General features: G+C 57.6%; 1 protein-coding gene across 5 annotated transcripts in view; it reads left to right on the top strand.

Annotated features, from left to right (window-relative positions):
* Positions 1 to 218: 218 nt before the first annotated feature.
* RGS12 (regulator of G protein signaling 12) overlaps positions 219 to 26,854 on the top strand; it is a 115,466-nt gene continuing 88,830 nt past the window's right edge. For all 5 annotated transcript variants that reach the window (XM_070791890.1, XM_070791891.1, XM_070791889.1 and 2 more), the window contains exons 1-2: positions 219 to 293; positions 24,909 to 26,852. In XM_070791890.1, the coding sequence (XP_070647991.1) occupies positions 24,999 to 26,852 (1,854 nt within the window). In that variant the 5' untranslated portion in view covers positions 219 to 293; positions 24,909 to 24,998. The remainder of the gene's footprint in view (positions 294 to 24,908; positions 26,853 to 26,854) is intronic.

The following is a 26,854-nucleotide window of genomic DNA, read 5'->3' as shown; positions in this document are numbered from 1 at the left end:
CCCGCCCCAGGGCCCGCCCTCCTTTCACGCCCTACTCGACCCGATCCCTTCATTGGTCCAGACACAGACGGCCCCGCCCACCAAGGATGGACCACCCCCTCCAAAGGCCCCGCCCTACAACCCCGCCCTCTCTTAGACCCCGCCCACTCAGGTTACCGCCCCTCTAGGCGACCCCGCCCCTCGCGTCGCCCCGCCCCTCTCATCGGCCCCGCCCCCTCCCGGCCCCGGGCTACGGCGGCTGTGACCGTTGCGCGCGCTGGCTGAGTGGATCGCGGCCGGAGAGCGAGCGGCCGGTAGGTTGCGGGCCGGGCGCCGGCGCCCCGCCTCCGCTTTCTTTCTTCTGAGGGCGCGCGCTCGCGGCCTCCGCGGCCCGCTCTGCCTGGCCGAGCGGAGAGTGCCGGGGGCGGCCGGCGCCTCGGGGTCCTGCTTCTCGGGGCCGCCCGGCCGCCGCCGCCCTCCTTTTGTTCCCCAGCGCGACTCCGGCCGGGCGGAGGGGCGGCCGCGGGACCCGAGGGCCCGGGATCGAGGCAGGGCCGAGCGCGCGGGGCCTGCGACGCCCACCGACGGCGGGCGCCCGGGGCCGAGTCCTCACGGACTCCCGAGTTTCCTGTCCGACATCCCGGGCGGCCGCATTGTCTGACCAGAGGCCGCCTCCGGAGACCCCAGCTCTGGGAATGCGGCGCCGCGACGCAGCCTTGTGCTGGCTTCCCGGTGCGGGCTCCGAGCTGCCGCTCAGAGCAGGGGGTGGGGGACGCTGCGAGGTCCCGGAGCTGCGGGCGCAGGCGGGGTGGCCCGGAGTTTTGAGTGTAGATGGAGTGTTGGCCCGAAGTTGAGTGTGAACAGAATGGTCCTGGAGCTGTGAGTGCAGGCGGGGTGGCCCGGAGTTGTGAGTGTAGATGGAGTGGCCCTGGAATTGTGGATGTAAACACTGGTCCAGAGTTGTGAGCGTAGACAGAGTGGCCCAGTGTGGGTGCAGATAGAGTGGCCCTGGAGCTGTGGGTGTAGACGGAGTGGCTTGGAGCTGTGGGTGTAGATGGAGTGGCCCTGGAGCTGTGGGTGTAGACGGAGTGGCCCGAAGCTGTGGGTGTAGACAGAGTGGCCCGAAGCTGTGGGTGTAGACGGAGTGGCCCGAAGTGGGTGCAGCTAGAATGGCCCTGGAGCTGTGGGTGTAGATGGAGTGGCCCTGGAGCTGTGGGTGTAGACGGAGTGGCTTGGAGCTGTGGGTGTAGACAGAGTGGCCTGGAGTTGTGGGTATAGACAGAGTGGCCCTGGAGCAGTGGGTGCAGATAGAATGGCCCGGAGCTGTGGGTGTAGACGGAGTGGCCTGGAGTTGTGGGTGCAGATAGAGTGGCCCTGGAGCTGTGGGTGCAGATAGAGTGGCCCTGGAGCTGTGGGTGCAGATGGAGTGGCCCTGGAGCTGTGGGTGTAGACGGAGTGGCCCGGAGCTGTGGGTGTAGACAGAGTGGCCCGAAGTGGGTGCAGCTAGAATGGCCCTGGAGCTGTGGGTGTAGACGGAGTGGCTTGGAGCTGTGGGTGTAGATGGAGTGGCCTGGAGTTGTGGGTGCAGATAGAATGGCCCGGAGCTGTGGGTGTAGACGGAGTGGCCTGGAGTTGTGGGTGCAGATAGAGTGGCCCTGGAGCTGTGGGTGCAGATAGAATGGCCCTGGAGCTGTGGGTGTAGACAGACCCTAGGGCAGACGACCACCCTCTGTGCCTCGGCTTCCCCGTTGCAGGGCTGGGTTTGTAACAGGACCTGCCTGTAACCGCGGGGTTGCTCAGGGTTGGAGGGGATTCGAGTGGTCAGTGTCCATCGGTGGCACGTGCTATGGTTAAAGGGCGCCTGTGAGGCCATGGAACCCGCAGACGGACCGTGAGGCTGGCAGGGAGGGAACTGCTGCTCTGGAGACCCCCCACTCCAGGTCTGAGACGAGTGCCCGGATAGGCGGTGGGCAGTGGGCCATGAACAAGAAGAGAGAAGGTGTTTAAAACCCTGCCTTAGGGACTTATTGTCACAGTGGGACGTTTCATCAGAATGTCCTCCAACCTGGTGGTCTTGAGCCTAGAGGTCCTGGCTGTGGGTTGGGGACGTGGAGCCTGGGCCTCAGGGATGCTCCTCAGACGGGGACAAGCCCATCACTGAGGTGCCCACCCCGGTGCTGGGTGACCGCCCCTGGGAGAGGGGGACCTGGGCTGGCGTGTGGAGTGGACCGGGGCGGGGTGGGTGGCAGCGTCCTGGGCGGGGTCAGGAGGTGAGCAACGGGCACGGGGTGGGCCAGCGCCCCAGCTTCAGGGCAGGCTCCTTTCCCCCTCTTCTAGGAGGAGGGCGTCCAGGAAGGGGCCGGCGACCAGGCAGAGGAGCAGCTGCAGGCTGGGAGGCCGGGACCGGGTGGTCTTGTCCGAGGAGGCGGCCAGCCTGCAGGGGCGCGCTAGGCAGGGGAGGCGGGGAGGCCCAAGCCTCCCGCAGCAGAGGAGAGCGCGTGAGCTTTCTGATTACACTGCCTTTGGACGCTTGCCTTTGTCTGAAGTGGGTCAAGCAAAAGTCAGGATGAAGGAAGAACAGTGTGTCGCTAAGACTTGACACGAACATGGCGAAGCCATGGCGTGTTATGTTTTCTTTGAATTTGGTGGAATTCACAGAAACATTTTACTTCCTGGTTAACACCTGTATGAGTTTCCCGTGGCGGCTGTAACAAAGGACCGTAGCCTAGTGGCTTAAAAGCAGAAGGAGGCCGGACGTCCTCTCGGCTAGCGGGGGCACCCTCACACCAAGCCCGTGTCATCCTTCCCTGGCTCCTGCTTCCCTCTTTCTGTCCTGGCTCCTCGCTCTGCGTCCCTCCCGAGAGGACACGTGTGGTCACGCCCGCATGTGGAAGCCAGGTCCTCTCCCCACACAGGCGCGTTAGTGTCACCACACCTGCCAAGGCCCTGTTGCCTGTGAGGGGACGTTCACAGCCCTGGGGCCTCTGGCCTGGTGTCCTTGTGGACTGCCCTGGGCACTCTTGCAAGGGCTGGGGTCTCTCCTGTCGTGGGCTGGGGAGCAGCATCTCGCCCCCCGCCCCCGCCCAGGGGATGCTGCTGCTGCCGCCCCGTGCGTCCCCGCCCAGCACTGGAGGAGAGACCGCAGCAGTCCCTGGGAGGAGATGAGCCTGGCTTGGGGTTCCCAGCCGGCAGATGGCTCATGTTTACTTTTAGGGGTGCTGGTTACCTGCTCCTTTGGCCATCTGAGAAGAGCTGTGGCCAGGGACTTCTGTGGTGGTCCAGTGGTTAGGACTGTACTCTTCCACTGCAGGGGGCCTGGGTCCCATCCCTGATCGGGGAGCTAAGATCCTGCACGCTGCTCGGTGCGGCCTACATAAATAAATAAATAAATAATGTAAAAAAAATAAAAGCTGTAGTCAGTCCTTGAAGTATACTCAAACCACGGGCATGTTCGATTTTAACAAGCAAGTTTCCCTGTGGTTTCTGGGGGTTCAGCAGACTCAACCCTGAGGCCGTGGACTTGAGGCAAAGGAGATGCCCGGCTTGTCCTTCCTGCGTTCTTCCCCCCTTCCTCTCCGTCCCCAGCCCTGTCATCAGATGACATCCCACATGTATCCTTCCTTGACTTTCTTTGTTTTTTTACACACTCTGTGCTACGTATGTATCTTTCTCTACATCTTATTTTTGTCCCTTACAGTCATCTTGGCCACTCTTCTAGGACACTTAGATGAGGAGCTAAGCTACTGATTAAAGAATGAAGACGCCAGGTGCTCTCCTGCGCTGCTGTCCGCATCTCCCGGGGCAGGCACCCCAGCTTCCGGCTCCTCAGGCATTTCCTGCCGGCTAAGCTGCTGTCTTAGTCTGCGTGTGTGAATTCTCTAGAAGGTGCGGGGACCCAGGCTCTCTCCTCCGAGGCGGTGATGCTCCCTCGCCCTCCATTTCCCAGCTCAGTCACTGCATCGCCGGTTACACCAGTGTCTGCTGCTCACCTGTCTGTTCCTGGAGCGAGCTGCTGGAGCACAAGCCCTTTCCTGCGCAGGCCTGCGGCTCCCCTCTTGTGGTGGCCCCTGGCTCCCGGGTCCGGCTTCCTGCCCCGCTCTGTCCTGGCCCCTGTGGGGCCTGCACGCCCACACGTGTCTGTGCTCAGGGACCTCTCTTCCCAGTCTGGGCTCAGCCTGGTTCTGTGGAAGTGCATGTTCATGATAGCCAAGAAACCTCATCTGGATTTTCCCTTTGCTCTTGATTTTGAAAATTGCTTTTCCGTTAACTTGTAGTTTAGCTGGGTATAGAATTCTACCAAGGAGTGTTTTCTCAGAGCGTCGAAGCCGCTGCTGCACTGCATGTGACACTTGCCAGCCCTGGCGGGAAGCAGACGCCCCAGTGATTCTCCGTGATGGGCTCCAGGAGGCCCTCAGGAGCACCCCTTGTTCCCCGAGATCTGAACCGTCAGAACGTGATGACATGTTCTCATCACTAGTGGGTGAGGCAGCCCTGTTCGCCTAGGCCTGGCGTTTTTTAGTGTGCTTCTTCACTTTCTTTCAGTTTTGTGTTCTCTCTGGAACTCCATTTATTTAGAGGCTGGAACTCTGGGGCTGCACTAATCCTTGGTCCTCCTCCTCCTTTTGTTGATCTGCTTGATGTTTGCCCTGCTCTTGGGAGGTGGTGCGAGCAGTAAAGAGCCTGCCTGCCAGTGCAGGAGATGCAGGAGATGTGGATTCAATCCCCGTGTCAGGAAGATCCCCTGGGGGAGGAAATGGCAACCCACTCCAGTATTCTTGCCTGAAGAATCCCATGGACAGAGCTGGTGGGCTATGGTCCATGGGGTCACAGAGTCGGACACAACCAGTCTCTGGTTCTTCTGCCTTTTAAAAATCCAGCTTGTACCTGTGAAAGTTCTCAGTTCATGTATTGTTGAAGCCTAGATTGAAGGCTTTTGAGCATTACCTTGCTAGCATATGAAATGAACACAATTGAATACTAGTTTGAACATTCTCTGGCATTGCCTTTCTTTGGGATTGTAGTGAAAACTAACCTTTTCCAGTCCTGTGCCACTGCTGAGTTTTCCAAATTTGCTGACATACTGAGTGCAGCACTTTAACAGCACCATCTTTTAGGATTTTAAATAGCTCAGCTGGCATTCCACGATCCCCACTAGCTTTGTTTGTAGTGATGCTTCCTAAGGCCCTCTTGATTATAGATAATATTTGGCACACTCTTAATACTAATTAAAAAGTGTTGATTGTGGAAAATATGTGACTACAGACAGAGTAAACAGAAGAATATAGTGCACGCCGAGGTAGTCATCGCTCACCCGTAACGACCTGTGACGTCTGGCCTGCCTTTCTGGTCTCCTCTTGACCGCCTGCTCCTCACTCTTCCTTCATTTCTGTTTCGCGTGAATATTACCAGGGCTGACTTGGGTCACTTTGTTTTCGGTTTGTCCTACTGTTTTCTTGTTGCTGTTTTTCCTTTCTTATCTTGTTTTGGGTTAATTGAGTGCATGTGTGTCTGTGTGTGCTCACTCAGGGATGCACACGTTTGTATCTATGGGTGCATGTACCAAGTGTGTGTATCTAATAAACACACACGTATTTTCTAGTACTGCGTCTTTGCACTATTTTTTAGTAGTCTAAAATGCCTATCTTGACTTTTTGCCGTCTGTTTAGAGTTCGTTTGATAACACTCCAGATGGAGCGTAAGAGCCGTGTATTGTAACGGTAACGGAAGTCCCGTTTGTGCCGCGGCAGAGCAGTTTGTCGTCAGTCGTCTTAGTCTGCATGTGCTCTAAGCCACGAAACACTGTCACAGTTTCTGCTTTAAAAAGTCGTGTATTTTAAAGAGATTAAAAGAAGGAAAATCATATTTTTAAAACGTTTACCAGTATTCACCATTTCTGTTATGCTTCCTTCCTTCGTATAGATTTGACTTTCCATCTGGTATCATTTTTCCTCAGCTTGAAACACTCCTTTAGCATTTCTTGTCTGTTGGTGACAAATCCTCCCAGTTTGGGTTTGTCTGAACCGTGCTCATTTTTGTTGCACTTTAAAGGACCTTTTTGCTGGCTTGGAGGCCGGGTTCTCTTCCCGGCCCTCTGACTGGTCCGCTCGTCTTGTGGTGGAGTCAGCCGTCGAGTCAAGCCCGTCGTAACCGCCGTGTGTCACGTGGAGACGCTGTCGCCGGCTCTGTCTGTGCCTAAGACCCCCAGCGCTTGGACCGTGGTGTCCTTGGGAAGGTTTTCTCTGAATTTATCCTGTTCAGGGTTTGTTGAGCTCCTTAGATAAATACGTCTATAACTTTTTTTACCAAACTTGGGGAAGATTTGGTCATGGTTTACTCTGATGCTCTTCCCGCCCCACTTCTCCTCTCCTCCGGGTGCTGTGTTACATGTTTGTTATTGTCTCCCAGGGCACTCAGGCCTGGTTCTAATTTTAAAATTTTTTGTTTCTTTTTCATCTCTTTTTTCTTCCATCTGCAATCCAAATTAAGTCCATTTCGATGAGTTGTAAAATTTCAATTACTGTAGTTTTTGCTTCTAGAGTTTCCACTTGCTTCTTTTTTTAATAGTTTCCATTTCTCTACTGAAATAGGCCACCTGCTTACCATGGTTGTGTCTCCCACTAAATCCCTGAACACACTGTATCAGCTGCTTTCAAGTCCTGGCCTGTAATTTCAGCTCTTGGCTTATCTCAGGATCAGCTCCCCTGGCCTGTCTCTTGACTGGGTCATGCCTCCCTGTTTCTCTGAGCCTCTAGTAAAAGAGGTTGTGTGCTGGGCATCACAGCATCTGCAGGAGTGGCTCTCCGTTATGAAGGCGCTGGTCTGTCCCGGGAGTTGACTTGTGGGGACCCAGGCGGCTCCGCCGTGGCCTCTGGGGCGCTGGCCCCTCACAGTCTCCTGGCCTGGGGAGGTCAGGGCCTGGAAGAATTTACCCCCAGGTTTCGGGTCCCCCTCTCTCCCCAGCTCCCTCCCATCTGAGATACTGAGACGCCCCTCCCTTTGTAGCCGCCTCCATGCCTGACTTGGTCCTGTGCCCGAAGCTGGAGGAGCGCGGCGTCCGGCTGAGCCCCAGACATGCCCAGACACCAGTGCCCTTCCGCACCCCACGCAGCCCTCTTCCTGCGAGGAGCAGCACCCCTGGTGTCCGCCCGCCTCCTTGCGCTCAGCCCCCGCGGGTGGTCGGGTTTTGTAGCGTGCCCCCAGCGGGCCTTCCCGTGTGAGGCTCTCCCTTCACTGGGGGACCTGCTGGGCTGGGCATTGCCCTCGGAGCTGACCTGTTGCTGGTCTGGAGAAGTGGGGAGCCAGGGAGTGACCACTGTAGCCCGAGAGAAAGCCCTCCAGGGCCGGTGGACGCCCAGGGCTGCACTCCCCACGCGCCTGCCTGGGGTGCAGACGGCGGGGTGAGCGCAGGGGCCCTGTGCGCCGCTCACTGCCCCCCGTCTGGTAAGGTCGCCGAGGGTCAGGAGGGCGTCTGTCCGCTGGCCTCTGACGGGTTGGTCCTGCTGCTGTGGGCCGAGAGGCCCAGCCCAGATCGCCGCCCTGGGTGCCTGCCCTTCACCTGCCCTGCTGTCTGGTCTGGCCTCAGCACTGCCCTTCTGTGCCAGTTTGCGTCTGTGCAGCGTGGTTAGCGCTGAGACTGCCGTGCGGATGAGCTAGGAGAGCGCGTGTGAGACGCCAGCGGCCGTGTGGCCTGCGGGGCGTTGCTGGTGCCCTCGGCCTGGCTGCTCTGAGCGGGTGGGCACCCGTGGCGCGTCTGCGTCCAGCCCCTACTTCTTGCCAGCCTGTGGCCCCGCAGAGCCCGGCCTGGGACACATTTTACCTGGAGGTACTTGGGCAGCGTGAGGTGCCCAGACCAACATCTGCCCCCGAGGCCTGGAGTCTGGCCCAGAGGGATGGGCCTGAGGAGCCAGGCAGGCCGGTGCTCCGCACCGCGGGGGTGAGCGGCGAGGCCGGGGAGGCCCCTGAGCCCCGTGGCGCTCGTTTCCCGCGGCCGTTGTAACAAAGTACCACCAACCGGGGCCTCAGAGGTGGAGGTTTATTCTCACTCTTCTGGACGCAGATGCTCGCCTGGAGGTGTGGGCAGGGCCCTCCTGCGCCCTCCGGAGGCTCCTGGGGCCCCAGGGCCCGCCTCCGTCTTCACATGGCCTCCCCGGGACCCCCTTCCCTCTGCCCCCCCTTACGAGGGCACGTGTGATGGCACGGAGGCCCGTGGGCAGCCAGCACAGCCTCCTCCTCTCAGAACCTGCCCGCAGGCCCATCTGCAGGGCCCGTTCCCCGCTGGCGCACTTCCAGGCTCTGGACGTTAAGGCCTTACGACTTTGGGGCCGCTGTCAGCCCAGCACACCCTGGACCTGGGACGTGAGGAGCCCTGTGGGGTCGCGGGCAGGGGTGGGTGGGGGCGGAGGAGGGTGGAGACGTGCCTCCCGCCATGCGCCCTCCGCGGCCGTGCCTCCTGGGTGGGTTCCCGTGGGCACCGGGGACCCTGTGTCTCCCTGAGAGCACCAGAGAGAGATGCAGGCCACAGACGCCCCCGTCCGCCCCGCTGAAGAAAACGAGTCAGGAGTGTGTGGCGCTCCGCGGCCTTTCCCTCTTGTGTCCTCCCGCGGATGACCAGATTTGCAGGCAGGGGGCAGTGTCCTGTAGGAGGCCTGAAACGGGGCCCTCTTCGTAGTTAGATTCGTCAGATAAAACCTGCCAGGCAATATTTGGGGCCTACTTTGAGTAAAAAGTTATTTGTTTTTTTATCTGAAATTCAAATTTAACTGGATGTCCTTTATTTTTATTTGCTAAACTCAGTAACTTCATTTATATCCTCTCTTCGCCAGGTTTAAAAACCACAAACAGAAATAAATCCCGAGCAGAGATAAAAAGGGAACGTCAAAGAATAATGGGAAGGGAAGATTGAGATGGTTTAACCTCCAGTAGTTCAAGATTATTGAACCAGATTTTGTTTCTGGAGTCAGGAATATCCCTGCAGTCCCATCAGCTGTAGACCCTGAAACGCTTGGCTTCTGCTCGTCCTGCTTTTCCCCAGCCGGTTACGGCCAGGCTGGTGCCCAGAGCCAGCCCGGAGCTGGCAGGTGGGGTCTGCCCGCCGACGGCTGGAGTAGGTCAGCACCCGCTTTTGGACTCGCCCCCCACTCAGGCCTGGCTGTGGGGGCCGCGTGGGAGCGAGGGGGCTCCTGGACAGTCAGGGCTTCTGGGTTCACGGCCTCTGTGTGTCCTGCCCTTGTGGCACATGGACCCGAGCTGATGTTTCTGCTGCTTCTTACGGCTGTCACGTGGTGGGCGGGCAGGCTTGAGGGGGTCTCGGGGAGGAATGGGGCAGACTGAGCCAAGGAGCGGCGGAGGGAGGTGGAGGGGTAGGTTCTGGAAAGAGCGGCTTTTAAAACAAATGGGGTCAGGGCTACAGGGCCTCCTGTGCCCCCTACGTCCGCGTGTGGTCGCATCGGCCTGTTGCCCCTCAGGGTGGGCCGTCACTGGTCACCTGACCGTGCGTACTGCCGCCTCAGGGGCCCCCGCCCGGCTCCTGGGCGGACGAGTGAGTGAGCGTGCAGGACGGTCATGGGTGCTGACGCTGGGCCTGCTCGGGTGGCACTGAGGCCTGGGCGGGGCCCTGGGAACATCTGTGGTGGGGCCCGCAGGTGTTAGCTCCTGCCCGTGCCAGCAGCCCCGCCCCCCGCCCCTCCCCACCCCCACCTTGGCCGGGATCAGCCCTGCCGGCTCCCACCTGGATGTCTGGCTGCCTGCCTTCTGCGAAGCTGCTTCTTTCCTTAATTGAGACCTTTATGAAATTCCTTCGTGTGTAGAGAGTGTTTTTGTTGTGACAGGAGTCAAAGACTTACTCCAGAGTGCACGCATTCCAGTGTCTCCATCACGCCCAGCAAACTTGAGCGAGATGCCCAGGGCTAGCAGAGGGTCCCTGGCCCCCAGTGGCGCCCGTGTTTTCAGGAGCAGTCTCTGGACACGGATGCCTGGCCGCAGCATGGGATCCTCGTGCCCTCGGAGCTGTAGGAGTCTGGCCCCTCAGTGCCTGTGCCAGCCCAACCGGGGGCACCTGCTCGTCGGAGGTTTTAGGTTTAAAAAATAATTGTTTTTTAACTTAAATTTTTTGTTGAGGCATAGCTGATTTGCAGTGTTTTACACTTTTATTTTTTTCTTTTAGATGAAAGAGATCACAAACATTTGCTTCTCTTCATTGGTTATCATGTGGATTTTTCACGATGTAAACTTTATATAGCATCAGAATCAGAAAGATGTGATATAGGAATACATCTGAGCCAGTCACACGGACCTTTGTGATTTAAAAGTGTCTTTTCTGCTAAGTCTGGACTCTCTTCTCCGCTTGGAGAAAAGGCAGAGGGCTGGAGACCGGGGCTACTTGGGTGAGGCCTGGCGTAGCCGGGGCGCCGGAGACGGCGATGAAATATTCAGGCCGCCCGGGAGGCGTCCGGTTCCCGGGGCCCTTCTGCTTGTGTGCTGCGGGCACTCGCAGGCTCGGCGGCCCCCTCCTCTGTGGCTGAGCCGCGCTCGCCCTTCCCACGGAGGGAAGAAAAAGCACCGTGTAAGACGCACCCTGCGGTGTCTTCTCGTGGAGGGAGGTGGAACTGGATGAGTTTAAAGCTGGTGTCTTAGCCTCTCTTTAGGCGGTAAGCACGGCATCAGCATCGCTGTATGTCTTCAACTTTATTTTTGGAACTCCATGTCCTTTTAACATTATTGGACCGTGAGTGAGAGTCATGTCTGCGTTTTCCTGAGGTGTTTCGTATTCTTAAGTCTGCCGGTCTTTCATTTCCTCTCTCTCTTATTTTTTCCTCCTCTTTCCTAATTGTTTATATTTGCTGTGTCTCCTAATTCCAAGAGCTACTTCACTGTTTCGTGGTTTGTTTTTTTTTTTGAGGGATAATTGCTTTACAGAATTTTGTTGTTTTCTGCCAAGTACTGTCATGAATCAGCCATAGGTACACACACACGTCTCCATCCCTTGTGGACGCATGGCTGCCTTGCTGTGACCTGGCTCTTGCTGAGCTGAGATGGACGTGCCCCCCGGGGACAGACCCAGGGCATCTGCTCTGCGTCTCTGCAGCCTGGCCTCTTGGTATTTCTGGGCTTAAAGCATTAAAACCTTAAAAACTGACCTTTAAAAAGAACCCTCACAAAAAGCCCTGCATAATACCCAAATGCAAAGCTGGAGCGTTTTATATGTTGTATGCTGTTCAGTCCATCATAAATTATTCAACAACCATGCATCCCAGTAATCTGGGGAGCTGCTGACCTGCTTCCTGGACTTAATGTTCAAACGTGGGAGGTGAAGCTCCCTAGGAATTGAGACGGGCCGTTTGAGAAGCAGGTGGATAATTTTTGTTTGCGAGAATGCTTCAGGGGAGGTCAGCCTCTACACTGGCATTGGCTCGCATGCCGATGGAAGAAGTGGGGGCAGCCAGGGTCAAGAGCACAGACTGAAGTCAGGCCCCCTGAGGTGAGTCCTGACTCTTGCCTCTGGTCATGGTGTAGGCAAGGGGCCCGAGCCTTGGTTTCTTCTGTGAAATGGGGCCACGCGACAGTGGCTGCCCAGGTCGTCATCTGATGGTAGTGGCTTTATTAGCTGATTTCCCCATTTCCAGTCAGTTTATCTCTGGTTTATGCAGCAGGATTCCCTTAATCAGCTCATCACAGATTAGATTTGAGGGAAGAATGCTTAATCAAGGCATCGCTGCTTAGAAACCAGCATCGTGCTGTCCTGTGTGTGTGCAGCAGGAATGGGGAAAAGTCAAGTGACAGCATTCACGTATTGGATTCAGTTCAGTCGCTCAGTCGTGTCCGACTCTCTGCAACCCCATGGATGGCAGCACGCCAGGCTTCCCTGTCCTTCACCAACTCCTGGAGCTTGCTCAGACTCATGTTCATCGAGTCAGTGATGCCATCCAACCATCTCATCCTCTGTCGCCCCTTCTCCTCCTGCCTTCAATCTTGCCCAGCATCAGGGTCTTTTCAAATGAGTCAGTTCTTTGCATCAGGTGGCCAAAGTATTGGGAGCTTCTGCTTCAGCATCAGTCCTTCCAATGAATGAATATTCAGGACTGATTTCCTTTAGGATTGACTGGTTTGATCTCCTTGCTGTCCAAAGGACTCTCAAGAGTTTTTTCCAACACCACAGTTCACAAGCATCAATTCCTTGGTGCTCAGCTTTCTTTATGGTCCAACTCTCACATCCATACATGACTACTGGAAAAACCATAGCTTTGACTAGACGGACCTTTGTTGGTAAAGTAACGTCTCTGCTTTTTAGTATGCTACCTAGGTTGGACATAATTTTTCTTCCAAGGAGCAAGCATCTTTTAATTTCATGGTAGCAGTCACCATCTGCAGTGATTTTGGAACCCCCCAAAATAGCCTGTCACTGTTTCCATTGTTTCCCCACCTATTTGCCATGAAGTGACGGGACTGGATGTCATGATCTTAATTTTATGAATGTTGAGCTTTAAGCCAACTTTTTCACTTTCCTCTTTCACTTTCATCAAGAGGCTCTTTAGTTCTTCTTCACTTTCTGCCATAAGGGTGGTGTCATCTGCGTATCTGAAGTTATTGACATTTCTCCTGGCAATCTTGATTCCAGCTTGTGCTTCATCCAGTCCATTGTTTCTCTGCATAGAAGTTAAATAAGCAGAGTGACAATATATAGACTTGACATACTCCTTTCCCAATTTGAAATTCGGCAGCACGTCAGTTACTGGATTAGGTAGCACGTCCATTACTGCTGCTGTGTGACAGACCACCCCCAAAAGACGAATGTTTTATGTCTCCTGGTCCCTTCGGTCAGGAGCCCGCTGCAGCTGAGCTGGCTGCTCCATGCCAGGTCTCGCGAGGTTGGCGTCAGAGTGACGGCCGGGCGCGGTGCGGAGGACCAAGCTCACCGTCACGATGCTTGGTGGCCTTGGAGCATCCATGTCCCGGGTCACTCGTGTGACCCCTGGCGGGCCTCACGGCCTTGCTGGCTGGTACCAGAGGCCTTCTTTGCCACGTGGGCGGCTTCTGAGGGCAGCTCAGTGCCTGGCTGACCTTTCTCGGAGCAAGTGAGGGAGGGGTGAGCAGGAGAGCCTTTGAAAGCGACCTCGTCTCACAGCTGCATGTTCGGTTGGTTTGAAGGGGGCCCTCGTGGAGCCTGTCCTTGGGGAAGGGGCCTGCCAAGAGTGGGCGACCACAGGCAGGATCACTGGGGCCCCTGGGAGGCCGCCTGTCTGTCCAGCCCCCAGCCTCAGTGACTCATCCCTCCCACAGGCAAGACACATGCCCCCCAAGACTCACGCAGCAGGCTCCACAGCAGGGGTTCCCTGAGTGCCGCTGCGGGGGTGCCCTCCTCTCCATCCTGGACCTGAACTGAGGAGACCGGCGCTCAGCCCCCCCCTCGGCAGTGAGCGGTGTTGGGACAGACACGGGATGAGCTTGTAGACGCTCCTCAAAAGCGACGTGCAGGCATCCTGGGGCACAGCCCCGACGTGCTAGAAGCTCCCCATCCGAAGGTCTGGGGACACTGGCGCTCCGCCTTCCCACCCACGAGGATCGCACGCGTTTGCAGTTGAGTTGCTTCCTCAGCCTGCCTCCCGCCAGTAGGATTTGGGGGCCGGCACCCCGCTTTCCTTTTGTCCTCCCTGTGACTCAGCTCTCACTGCCAGGTTTCCACGGACAGCGCTTTCTTGAGACCTTCGGGGGCCTCCCATGAAACCTCCGTGGTGTTCTCTCCAGCAGACGAGGGCTGTCCCTCCGAGCTCGCTGAGACCAGCCCTCCTCTGCATGGGCTCCTGCCGGCGAGGGCCAGCGAGCCCATCTTTTACAGCTTTCCCCGCATGCGGCGGCCTTCAGCGGACACCCCAGGTGCCAGGACTATGTCGTGCACAGAAGAGGCGGGGGCGGGTGAGCAGTTGGGACACCAGGGCCTGTGGGGGCGTCGGGCCGAAGGGCCGGGATGAGTTCAGAGGCAGCCTGGCGAGCTTGCTGGGGGCCCAGCCTTGCCCGCAGGAGGGGTGCGCGCGCGTGAGCCCGCAGCTCAGGGTCCCCTCTCTCCGCTGTGACCTGGACTCAGGCTAATGGATCTCAGCTTGGGGCTTCCTGTGTGCGTCGCGTGTGAACGTCCGTCCCTGAACACTCCTCCACAGGTTCCCTGCCTGTGATCTGACACCTGGCGGCGTCCTCCCCCTGGATAGGAGCGTGTCAGCCTGCTTTGGCCCTTGAGCCTCAGGACACCCCTCAGGGTCCAGGTCAGGACTTGGAAGAGGCAGGTGACCTGAGCGGAGAGGGGCGCGTGGCCCTGGCCGCCTGCCTCGCCCCCGCGGCCCCCACGGCTCTCGCTTTGGATGTTTGCTGGGACCCTGGGGCGGGGGGCTCCATGAGGCCCACCTGGCTGGGCGGCTGGGCCAGCAGCCATCGTTGGAGGTCTCAGGCTGGCTCGGGCGCCGGGGTGATGAGGTGCTGGTGTCTGGGGACAGGGAGTGAGGTGGGCTGCCACTTTGCTCTCTGGGGCCTGGGAACGTGCCCGAGTGGGCTTTCTCCGGGTTGCTCCTGTGTGGTGCCCACCCCTCCCTGCCCCTCCTTTCTGAGCTGGTGCTGGTCCAGACTGCTGTTGACGGACATGAAGGGGCAGCCCACCCCCTGCCCTGGCACCTGCTTTCCTGCGACCAGGGCGGGAGTCTTGCTGAGGCCTCACGCCCTCGCCAGTCCCCTTCCCAGCTCACGCAGTGTCTCCTGAGACCCCACAGCAGGGCGGGTTCCCGAGCCTTGGTGGGGCAGGACTGACCTGGGGCTGCAGAGAAGCCGCCTTCCTTTGTGTGCGACTGGGGGGTGGTTGTGGCTGAGGATGGGGCCCTTTTCAGTCAGCTGTTTTCCTCACGGCAAAGGTCGGATCTGTTCTTTGTAGAAAACTTAGCCTCTGTGGACTGGAGTCATTAAATCCTAACACTGAGTGCTGCCGAGTCCTGGACGGTTCCCGGCTCTGTGCAGGCTCGCCATGCACGTCCTCCCACTCCAAGGGGCACAGGACCTGGACGCAGAGCCCTCCCGCTGCACCTGCACAGCTGCACACCCGGACGCCCGCACACCCGGACGCCCCCGCACCCCCACACCCCCGCACCTGCACGCCCGCACACCCGGACGCCTGCACACCCGGACGCCCGCACACCTGCACATCCTCACACCCGCACATTCACACACCCGCACGGCCCCACACCCGCGCATTCACACACCCGCACACCCGCACACCCCCACACCCAGACGCTGGCACACCCGGACGCCCGCACACCCGAACGCCTGCACACCTGGACGCCCCCACACCTGCACATCCCCACACCCACATGTCCCCCACCTGCGGGTCCCCCCCTGCACGTCCCCACACCCACACACCCACACATCCCCAACCTGCACACCTGCACATCTGCACACCCACACACCCGCACATCCCACACCTGCACACCCGCACGTCCCCACACCCGCACAAAACCTGCCTTCTGGGCTAGTGCTGGGCCCTGTGGAGGGAGGGTGGTCTGGGACGGACATTGCAGAGGGGAGAGTGCAGATGAGGCTGGTGTAGGGGTGAGGGCCCCAAGCCAGTTGTTGCCCTTGGGGAGCTGCGTGGGGTCCCCTGTTACCCACCAGGCCCTGTGGCTCCTCAGACGGTGGAAGACTTAGAGTGAGCCTGGCCTTCGCCTGCCCCCAGGAAAGGTGCTCTGGGGTCTCCATTGTGCGGGGCGTGGCTTGGCTGGCCCCAGCATCCAGCCCCACAGCCCAGGGCCCTGACGAGTGGCCTGCTGTGCTGTCTCAGCTGTTGGCACAGCCAGAAGGGGGGCCCCCAGGATGGCTCCCCCAGGACAGGCTCCCCCCCAAAATGGGTTCCCCAGGATGGGCTTCCCCTGGCTGAGCCTGGCAAAGGCCTCCTACGAGTTTGCGGGGCGGACGTGGGTGGGACGTGGGCAGAGACCTATCAGTAGAGCTATTTTAGCACCTCGGGCTTTCAGGGGAGGGGTGAGGCTCTGCACTCAGATCCTGCCTGACCAGAGGGCCTTTTAAAAAGAGTCCTTCCTTCTTTGCTGCAGAGGCTGAGAAGTCCTTCAGGGTGGGGGTGGGGCGCCCGGCGGGTCCCAGCTGTGGCCGCCAGCCAGAGAGCGGAGGGTGGGTCTGGGGGCACTGCCCGCAGCACTCCTGTTGTCTGTCTGTCTGTCTGGTGGATTCAGTCTGTGCCTCTGCCAGGGTGTGTGTGGGCCCTGGGCCCAGCCCTGCTGAGAGGGGCCTCTGCTCCTGGCGGGGCCCCTCCTGATGGCTGGTGCAGGCGGCCGCAGACTCACATTCCTCCCCGTGCTTGACCGTCACACTCAGGCGGCCATGCTGGACATCTGCCTTTTCTGACCACCCTCACTGTTTACAGCCGTCACAGGTTGAAGTCCTGGCGGGGCGTGTTGATAGCACAGCTATCACTAAGAGCCTCGGTGTGCCCCCACCTGAACACCCACCACAGCCTCCGCTTGCCTGATGGCCCGCGTGCGGGGGCCTAGCACCTGGGGGGTGGGCTCTGCTGTCCTCAGACACCTGCTGGCAGGGTCTCGTCCTTCGCGCAAGACCTTTCTCTCTGAAGGTTTGGGGGGACTTTTTCACTTACCCTGCTTAGTGCTTAATGGGCCCTTTGAATGGGAAGGTTCTTGTCTGTCTGTAGATCTGGGAAATGGTCCATTAATTTTTGGACCAACTAGGCAAGCAGGTGTTATTGGGCAAACTTTGGCCACCACTAACGAACTCAGTCAGTCCCTCCACCCACCCACTCTCCACCCCTGCTCACCCATCCTCCGATCCCGTCTGTCCATCCACCTATGCATCCATCCCTCCCTCCCCCGTGCATCCCTCTATCCACACGTCCATTTATTCATCTGTCTCCCCGTCCACCCTCTCCTCCTCCACCCGTTCCTCTGTCTGCCTTATTCTTCCACTCATGCTTCCATTCTGCCATCAGTCCCCCGATCCGTTCTTCCCCATCCATTCCCTCGTCCTCCCCGGCCGTCCATGCATCCCTGCATTCTCCCATGCACCTCCCCATTCCCCATCCGTCCTTCCCTCCACCCCTCCACCCGTCCACCCGTAACTGGAGCGGTGTTCCCTGGCATGTGGTAACCAGCTGCTTGTGCAGAAGCAGCTTGTTGCAGACATCCCTGGAGATGGGGCGTAACCTGTGGCTTGGCACTTGTGATGAACCGCCAATCTTGTCTCTGTCTGTGAGACCTGAGCACGGGGCCTGTGTTTCCTGACTTCGCGGGGGGCGGGGCTGAGGGCGTCTTTTCTTTCTTTTAACTACTATAGGATCCCTCTGCTATTTCTTCCAATTTCTTTCTCTCCTTTCCCACTCTTTTTTTTTTTTTTTTTAAGTCAAATGAGGTCAAACATCCCACCAAAAGCTAAAGCCTGGCTTTGATTTCAGCTCCCTCTAAGGTTCTCCAGGGATAATTTTGTGTTTCCACGTAATCTACAATTTAAGTCATCCAACCCCAAACACACACTACACATTTGGGAAACCCTTCCAGGCTGCCTTACGGGCAGCCCAGTGACAGACGAGCAGAGAGGATTGTCGCTGAGTCCATCCCCAGCTTCCCCCCCCCCAGTCACCCCTGGGCGCGTCCTTCCGGCCTGTCCCTTTCCCACAGTGCCCCGCTCCGCTGTGGACGCGGCCCTGGACTGTCCTCCCGCCCTGGGCCACTTGTGGATTTTTGCAGACTCTGCACGGTTGTTCCTTGTCTGTGATAACCTTTGCTTGAGGCTTCATCTTTTCTGTTTTGCTTTGCTTTTTGCAGGGCAAATTATTTATTTAGTCAAAGTATAGTTGATGTACCAAGTCATGTAAGTTACAGGTGTACAATATAGCGAGCCACGATTTTAAAGGTGGTGTTCCGTTCACAGTTACTATAAAGTACTGGTTGTGCTCCCTGTGCTGCACGATGCATCCTTGTAGCTTGTTTTACGCGCAATAGTCTGCACCTCCTAGTCCTCCGCCTCTCTTGCCCCTCCAACTCCTCTCCTCACTGGTAACCACTATTTTGTTCTCTGTGTCTGCTGCTTTTTTGTTATAATCCCTGGTTATTGTATTTTTTAGATTCCACGTATAGTGATATTATAATATAAATGGTATTCCACATGGAGGTGATAAGTATTTGTCTTTCTCTAACTTATTTCACTTACGTAATACCCTCCAAGTCATCCGTGTCGTTGCAAATGGCAGGATTTCACTCTTTAATGACTGAGCAGTATTCCATTGCATGTATTCACCACATCTTCCTCATCTGTTTGTCTGTTCTTGGGCACGTCGGTTGCTTCTGTGTTCTGGCTGTTGTAAACAGTGCTGCTATGAACGTCGGGGTGCATGTATCTTTTTGAGTTAGTTTTTTTTGGGGGATTATATACCCAGGAGGGCTTCCCTGATAGCTCAGTTGATAAAGAATCTGCCTGCAACGCAGGAGACCTCGATTCGATTCCTGGGTCGGGAAGATCCCCTGGAGAAGGGAAAGGCTACCCACTCCAGTGTTCTGGCCTGGAGAATTCCACGGACAGTCCGTGGGGTCACAAAGCGTCAGACACGACTGAGCCACTTTCCACTTCATATACCCAGGAGTGAGACTGTCCTCCACGGTGACCACACCAATTTACATTGTGAGCAACAGGGTATGAGGGTTCCCTTTTCTCCACATCTTCGCCAACATTTGGTATTCATGTTCTTTTTTTATGATAGCCGTCTGATGGGTGTGAGGTGGTATCTCATTGTGGTTTTGATTTGCATTCCCGAGGGACTAGCAGCGTTGAGCATCTTTTCATGTGCTTGTTGGCCATCTGCACTTCTTCTTTGGAAAAATGTCTATTCAGGTCTTCCACCCACTTTTTTAATCAGGTATTTTGTTGATGTTAAGTTGTAGTAGCTGTTTGTGTATTTTGGATATTAAGCCGTTACTGGTCGTATCGTTTCAAATGTTTTCTCCCATTCAGTGGGTTATCTTTTCATTTGTCCATAGTTTCCTTTGCTGTGCAAAAGCTTCTAAATTTAATTAGGCTCCATTTGTTTATTTTTGCTTTTATTTCCTTTGCTAAGGAAATGAATTAAAAATATTGCTATGATTTATGTCAAAGAGTGTTCTGCCTATGTTTTCATGTGGGAGTGTTATGGTTTCTGGCCTTACATTTAGGGTTTTGATGCTTTTTGAGTTTATTTTTGTATGTGGTGTTAGAGAACATTCTAATTTCATCCACTGAAGCTCTCCAGTTATCTCAGCCCTGCTGAAGGGATTCTTTTCTCCACTGTGTATTCTTTCCTCCTTTGCTGTGGATTAATTGGCCATAAGCATGTGTGGCTGTTTCTGGGCTCACTGTTCTGCTCCGTTGATCTGTGTGTGTGTCAGCTTTTGTGCCAGGACCATGCTGTTTTGACTCCTGTAGCTTTGTAGCATAGTCTGCAGTCAGGGAGTGTGATTCCTCCAGCTCTGTTCTTCTTTCTCAAGATTGTTTTGGGTATTCAGGGTCTTGTGTGTTTCAATAGAAAATTTAAACTTGTTTTATTTCTGTGAAAAATGCCTTTGGCATTTTAGTAGGGATCGCATCGAAACGGCAGATTGCTTTGTGTGGCATGGAGGTTTTCACAGTGTCCGTCCCCCAGTCTGCGAACGTGGTGTGTTTTCCGTCCGTCTGTGTCGTCTGCCTCTTCTTTCAGTGGCGTCTGTGGCTTTCTGAGTGCAGGTCTTTCACGTCCTCGGGTAGGTTTGTTCACGACTATTTATTCCTTCTGATGTGATGGGAAATGTGATTGTTTCCTTAGTTTGTCTTTCCGATGGTTCGTTGTTAGTGAATAGAAATGCGGTAGGTTTCTGTCTATTGATCTTGTATCCTGCAGCTTTATCAGACTCACTGATGGGCTCTAGTGGTTTTCTGGTGGTGTCTTCAGAATTTCCTCAGTATAGTATTGTATCATCTGCAGAGTTTTACTCTTCCTTTCCAGTTTGGATTCCTTTTATTTCTTTTTCTTCTCTGATTGCTGTGGCTAGGACTTCAAAGACTGTGTTGAATAAAAGTGGTGAGAGTGGGCATCCTTGTCTTGCTCCTGATCTTAGAGGGAATGCTTTCAGCTTTTCACCACTGAGTACGATCTTAGCTGTGAGTTTGTCATATGTGACCTTTATTATGTTGAGGTAGGTTCTCTCTATGTGTACTTCCTGGAGAGTTTTTTTTTTTTTAATCATAAATGGATGTTGAATTTTGTCAGAAGCTTTTTCTGTATCTACTGAGATGATTATATTATTTTTATTCTTCAGTTTGTTAATGTGGTCTATCACAATGATTTGCAGATACTGAAAAATCCTTGCATCCCTGGGATAAATCCCACCCGATCATGGTGTACTTTTAATATGTTGTGGATACAGTTTGCTAATATTTTGTTGAGGATTTTTGCATCTGTATTCATCAGTGATATTGGCTTTTAATTTTTTATTCTTGTGATATATTTGGTTTTGGTATCAGGGTGGTACTGGTTCATAGAATGCATTCAGAAGTGTTCCTTCCTCTGCAGTTGAAAATGCATCTGTGTGAATCTCCACGTGTCCTGATCGGGGTCTCAGGAGTCTTTCTGGGAGCCCCCACTTGTGTTGGCCACCCCCCTTACCCCCTGCTATGTGACTGAGCGAGTGGCGGGCCAGTCACGGAGAGGGGGTGGATTTGGGGAAGGGGGTTTGTTTTGACTGTTGAGTTTGTGGGGCCTTGAGCTTGCCCAAGAGTTGCAGGTGGAGATCAGAAGGTGGGAGACCCTCTCTGGGGTGGGCGTGATTGCCGGGGGCAGGGAGAGAAGCCACGTGGAGGAGCCTGGGGGGACGCGCACGTGCGGAATCTGCTGAGTCTGCTGAGCAGTTGGGGGAGAGGACCCGGCGCGCCTGCTGGTCCGGGCCGTGTGGTCCTCGGTGGCTGGTGTGAGTGGTGTTCAGAGGCACCAAGGGCTGGGCCCCCAGTACGGATGAGCCCTTAAGAAGCTGCCTGGGGGAGCGGCAGCGTGGCCCTGGGGAAGGAGGCATTTACTCCTTCCGTGTTTAGAGAGGTTTGGGTATTTTCAGACCCCGGCAGGTGGTGTCCGTCCCCCTTACCCCGAGGTGGTGGGGACGGTGTTGAGGGTCCAGGGGAGATGCTGGCCTGAAGGAGAGGGGAGGGTGCGCACTGCTGGGGGAGGGCTGGTCGGGGTGGGGTGGGGTGGGGTGGTGGGGGCGGGGTGGGCTGGTGGGGTTTGTCTTCTCTGTAAAGTAAGAGACAGGCCACAGGGAGGGGAGAGCCGGGCCCCCGGGTGGGTTTGGGTGGTCGTGAATGGCTGGGGGAGACTGTCAGGGTTGACGGGGGTGCTGAGGGCCCTGGGGCTGCGAGTGTGACTTTGGAGAGGGGCGGAGAGCGTGGTGGACTGGAGTGGGCGCAGCAGGTGGGGCGGCGGGAGCAGCTGTGGGTGGGAGAGGCGGGGTGGCTGCGGGGGCCTGCAGTGAGGTCTCTGGGGTGCAGGATCAGCGTGAGGCCAGGGAGTAGCGTGTGGACATACGTGACCTTGAGTGGGGCTGCTGGCGCGAGCAGAGGCATGGAGAAGGCCCAGGGTGGGGCATCAGGGGGACAAAGGTGCCGGGGACAAGGGACAGGGCCTGGGTGGCTGGGTGGGCGTAGGGGCAGGGTCGTGTTTGGGTGACACGTGGCTGAGAGCTCGGGAAATGGGGTTGGCGCCTAGGAGAGAGTTCAGCGGGTGGTCAGGCCACGGGGTTACCCACATGGGGGCTTTGCATTCAGAGAGGAAGCGGGTCCTCAGGGAGAGGGGACAGGGATGGGGAGCCGGCAGCAGTGATCTGCAGGGAGCACAGTGGTGGGGGGGGTGCCTCCTGGGTCGCCTGGGAGCTGCCGGCGGGGCTGCGGACACCCTCAGAAGCTGCTGCTATGGGGGCCTCTGGTTCCTCGACCCCTGCCCAGGGCTCTTCGCAGGAAGGGACCTTCCCTCCTAACAGTCCTATGTCTGGCCCCGTCCAGCGCGTGGCAGGCTGCTGGTGACACCGATGAACAGGTGACGGGCCTTACTGATGCCGGCGGGTGTGGAAAGGGGCCCTTTCAGGGTGAAAGCTGGGCAAGGGCGCTGCTGGGTGGTGGCCTCGATGAGCGCAGCCGCCTGTGGTCTTCCAGGGCCCTGGGTGGTTCGGGCCCTGTGGCTGGGGGAGGCAGATGCGCTGGAGTGGCCGTGGAGCAGGGCTGGAATGGACTGGGGGATGAGGTGGCTGGGGCACAGGGCGGTCAGCATGCATCTGGTGTGTTTCCGGGGCTGTGTGTGTGTGTCCCCGAGGGGTGTCTGGGGAAGGCGGTGCCTGGTGGGTTTTGGTGTCAGCAGCCAGGGTGGTGGCTGGAGGCCCCTGCTGGGAAAGGGTGGCGCTGGGGGTGGGTTTGAGGTACAGGGGTCTGCTGGTGGTCTCCTGCCAGTACCGCTCTGCTTCCTCTCGGAAGCCCTTTGTGTGGGGAGCGGGGAAGCCCAGAGCAGCAGGTTCAAGCCCACCTCTGACGCTGAGTAGTTCTGCAGCTGAAGACAAGTTACTTCTTTGTGCCTCTGTTTCCTCATCTGCAAAATGGGAATAACAGTCACACCTGCATCACAGTGACATCTTACACACATGCCTGCCCAACTATGAAGCTCCCAGACAGCCCTGCCAGGAGCCCAGAATCAGCGTCTCTGGGGAAGCCTGCGTGGAGGAGGGGCTGCTCCCTCCTGGAGGCCCCCGGGGGCCCACCCCCCACCTTCCAGGCCAAGCGCTCTGCTCTCTGCTGCCCTCATCAAGGCCTCTCTCTGACTCCCACCTCCTGTTTCCCTCTGACGATGACCCTGTGGTCATGTCCTCCCTGACCCTGTGAATCCAGGGGGACCTCCCTCCCAGGACCCTTCCCCTCATCACATCTGCAGGGTCCCCTTGGCCTTGTGAGGTGACAGGCTCCAGGAGTCTGGACGTGGGTGGCTCTGGGGCGTGTTTCAGCCCACACCCCTTTAGGAGATCCGGTGGGAAGAGTGGAGGACAGTACATGGCAGACTGATAAACACACCTTCAGTGATGGGCATTAATTCCAGTCATATTTGAATGGTTAATTTGGCATCACTCAGATATGAAATAATGTGGTGATTTAGGGCTTCCCTCATAGCTCAGTTGGTAAAAAATCCGCCTGCAATGCAGGTGACCCTGCTTTGATCCCTGGGTCGGGAAGCTCCACTGGAGAAGGGATAGGCTAGTCACTTCAGTACTCTTGGGCTTCCCTTGTGGCTCAGCTGGTAAAGAATCCACCTGCAATGTGAGAGACCTGGGTTCGATCCCTGGGTTGGGAAGATCCCCCGGAGAAGGCAAAGGCTACCCGCTCCAGTATTCTGGCCTGGAGAATTCCATGGACTCTATAGTCCATGGGATCACAGAGTTGGACACGATTGAGCGACTTTCACTTCCACTTTAGAAATAAATTATTCTTTGTTCATCATAAAATAATTAAACATACATCCTGCAGACCATTGTTTTGTCATGCCTGAGGCTGCCCTTGTAGTCCTATGATAACATGCTTTCCCTTTTGTCCAGCTCTTGCACTTTTTTGGTGGGGAGCATCAGTTACTTTGTGTTAGGCTTCTGTTACTGGAAACTGTTTCCCAAGACCTGAGAATTTCTTCTGACAATGTTAAAACAATTGTTTAAAAAACATACACTCTTTAAAAAAACATGTTCTATTATATCTTGGATCTTCACAGTATAATTTACTCAGTGTGTTGCTTTTGGAAGTGAGCTTTAAAGGGTTTTGTGAGGAGAGGGGTCCTCCCAGCGGTCCTGACTGCCGTCCTCCGAGAGGCCCACGTGTGGGGCTGGCATCCAGGAGCTGGGGTGTCGGGAGGGCCCCCAGCACCCCCACAGATGGGGGCTCCCTGTGCCTCCATGCTCTGTGCTTACACCCTCCACCCTGGGGCTGGATTGAGTGCCCAGCAAAGGGGCCTGCAGGGCCGGCCCCCCAGTAAGAACCCTGGCTCTGAGTCTGTGACAAGCTTCCCTGGGCGCACGTGTCTCTGGGGGTCCGTGTGTGTCCTCGGGACGGGGTTCTGGAAGCTGGGGCCCGTCTCCCCTGGACCCCACCCCCTCCCCCACTGGACCTTCTCCCATTGCTGGTTCTGCTTTGCAGCTTCTTGCTGTGATGGATTGGAGCCAAGAGGACCAATGTGCCCAGTCCTGCGCGTCCTCCTGCTGGAAGCCGGGGTGGCCTTGGGGACCCCAACCCGGGTTTGTTCCTGGTGACAACCAGTCCTTTTCACTGTGCAGTCGTCCCTGTGGGACAATTAAGTACAGATTCCCGTGCTCTCCTTGCTTGTCTCGTCTGTTCCGCGGGGTGGCCTCCATCCTGCAGGACTTGTTTCAGGCTGGTGTGTTCTCTCCACACCACGCCTTGTTCAAAATCAGTTACTGGAGAGAGGGTGGCGGATGTGAGAGAGAACCAGCAGACGGCCCTTCCTGGGGGTGGACTTGGTGTGGACAGCAGTGGTGATCGAAGCCAGGCTGGACTAGGGGTGGCCACTCCCCCTGGGGCTCTGCACTGCCCCCAGGGCGGGGTGGGGGCCCACCGGGGCCCTGGGGGTCCCAGGATGCGCCTCTCTGCGTCCAGACCCGAGGGGGCAGCTTCTGCTGGAGTCCTGTGCTCCTCACACTGTGAGTGGGGTGGGCCGAGGTGGGGGTCGGAAGGATAGAAGGCCTGCCCCTCAAGGGGGCCCCTTGGGCTACACAGCGACCGTGCCCCTCCTGCGCATTGACCCCGCGGTGGCTGCGCTGGGGACTGTGCGTTCGAGTTTAAGCAAGCACACCGTACAGGGTGCGATCTTCAACAACCAGCTCTCTCTTCTTCCTCCGCAGGGCACCCCTCCGAGGAGACCGGACTGGCTGCTGGCAGCCTCGCGCCATGGGCCGGCCGGTGGGGTGAGCGATGTACCGGGCGCGGCGGACATGTTCCGAGCGGGGGACCCGGCGCCCCCGCGCCTGCGCAGCGTGGAGGTGGCCCGGGGCCGGGCCGGCTACGGCTTCACGCTCTCGGGCCAGGCGCCCTGCGTGCTCAGCTGCGTCCTCAGGGGCAGCCCCGCCGACCTCGTGGGCCTCCGTGCCGGCGACCAGATCCTGGCCGTCAACGAGATCAACGTGAAGAAAGCGTCCCATGAAGACGTGGTGAAGTTAATCGGGAAGTGCTCTGGGGTCCTGCACATGGTGATCGCGGAGGGCGGCGGCCACCTGGAGTCCTGCTCCAGTGACGAGGAGTTCGGCTTTTACGAAGGAAAAGGCTGGCTGAAGCCCAAGCTCGACTCTAAGGCTTTAGGAATAAACAGGGCAGAGAGAGTCGTTGAGGAAATGCAGTCAGGAGGGATTTTCAACATGATCTTTGAAAACCCTGGCCTTCGAGCCAGCAGTTCAGAGCCTCTGAAGCTGAAGCAGAGGTCGCTTTCAGAGTCGGCCGCTGGCCGGTGTGACCTTGCCCATGAGAGTGCAAGTTACCCGCACCCCAGCCTGCCTTCTAAGGAGGAGACGCCCAAAGCGGGGAACCATGGTTCTGCTTTCGGCGCGGGGCTGGAGGCTCCTGAGGACTTTGGGCTGGATGCAAGTATTCTCAACGTGGCCATGGTTGTGGGCTACCTGGGCTCCATCGAGCTGCCGTCTGCCGGCTGCAGCCTGGAGTCGGACAGCGTGCAGGCCATCCGCGGCTGCCTGCGGCGCCTGCGGGCCGAGCAGAAGATCCACTCGCTGGTGACCATGAAGGTCATGCACGACTGCGTGCAGCTGTGCACGGACAAGGCGGCCGTGTTGGCCCGCTACCCGGCCGAGAGGCTGGCCTTCAGCGCCGTGTGCCCAGACGACAGGAGGTTTTTCGGGCTGGTGACCATGCAGGCGGGCGACGATGGGAGCCTGGCGCAGGAGGAGGATGGCACCCTGCGCACGTCCTGCCACGTGTTCATGGTGGACCCCGACCTGTTCAGCCACAAGATCCACCAGGGCATCGCCCGGCGTTTCGGGTTTGAGTGCACGGCCGACCCCGACACCAACGGCTGCCTGGAGTTCCCCGCGTCCTCGCTGCCCGTGCTGCAGTTCATCTCCGTGCTCTACCGGGACATGGGCGAGCTGATCGAGGGCGTGCGGGCCCGGGCCTTCGCTGACGGGGACGCCGATGCCCACCAGAACACCAGCACCAGCAGCAACAGCGACAGCGGCATCGGGAACTTCAGCCCCGAGGACAGGAGCAGCCGCGTGCTCGTGGTGGACCTGGGCGCCGCCTCCAGCAGGCACGGCCCCGGCGGCGGCGCCTGGGAGGGCACGGGTGGGAGGGGCCCCCAGCCCTGGACTGCCCCCTGGAACGGGGCCTTCTGTCTCGACCCTGAGGGGGCCCCGTTCGAGGCTGCCCCGCAGGCTGACAGGTGCCGGGACCTCGGTAAGCACCTGGGGCCCGCTCCGCACGTGGAGGGCCCCCCCGGCCCCCTGAGGTGCCCGGTCCCGCCCTCCCGGAGGGGCGCTGTGGGCCCCGGTGGCGGCTCCAGCCAGCGGTGGCTCCCAGTGCACGTGCTGCGGCAGTGGCAGTGTGGGCACGTCAGCGACCAGGAGTCTTACACCGACTCCACGGACGGCTGGTCCAGCGTCAACTGTGGGACGCTGCCCCCGCCCATGAGCAAGATTCCCGCTGACCGCTACCGCGTGGAGGGCAGCCCAGCCCAGCCCCCGCCCAGCACCCAGCGCAGGGACTGGGCCAGGAAGGCCCTTGGCGTGCAGAACATCTTCGGCCCCCATCGAAGTGTTAGGAAGACCAAGGAAGACAAGAAGGT

Source organism: Bos indicus, chromosome 6 (assembly GCF_029378745.1).
Source record: "Bos indicus isolate NIAB-ARS_2022 breed Sahiwal x Tharparkar chromosome 6, NIAB-ARS_B.indTharparkar_mat_pri_1.0, whole genome shotgun sequence".
Taxonomy (NCBI): Eukaryota; Metazoa; Chordata; class Mammalia; order Artiodactyla; family Bovidae; genus Bos; species Bos indicus.
This window is presented reverse-complemented; position numbering and strand designations above follow the sequence as displayed.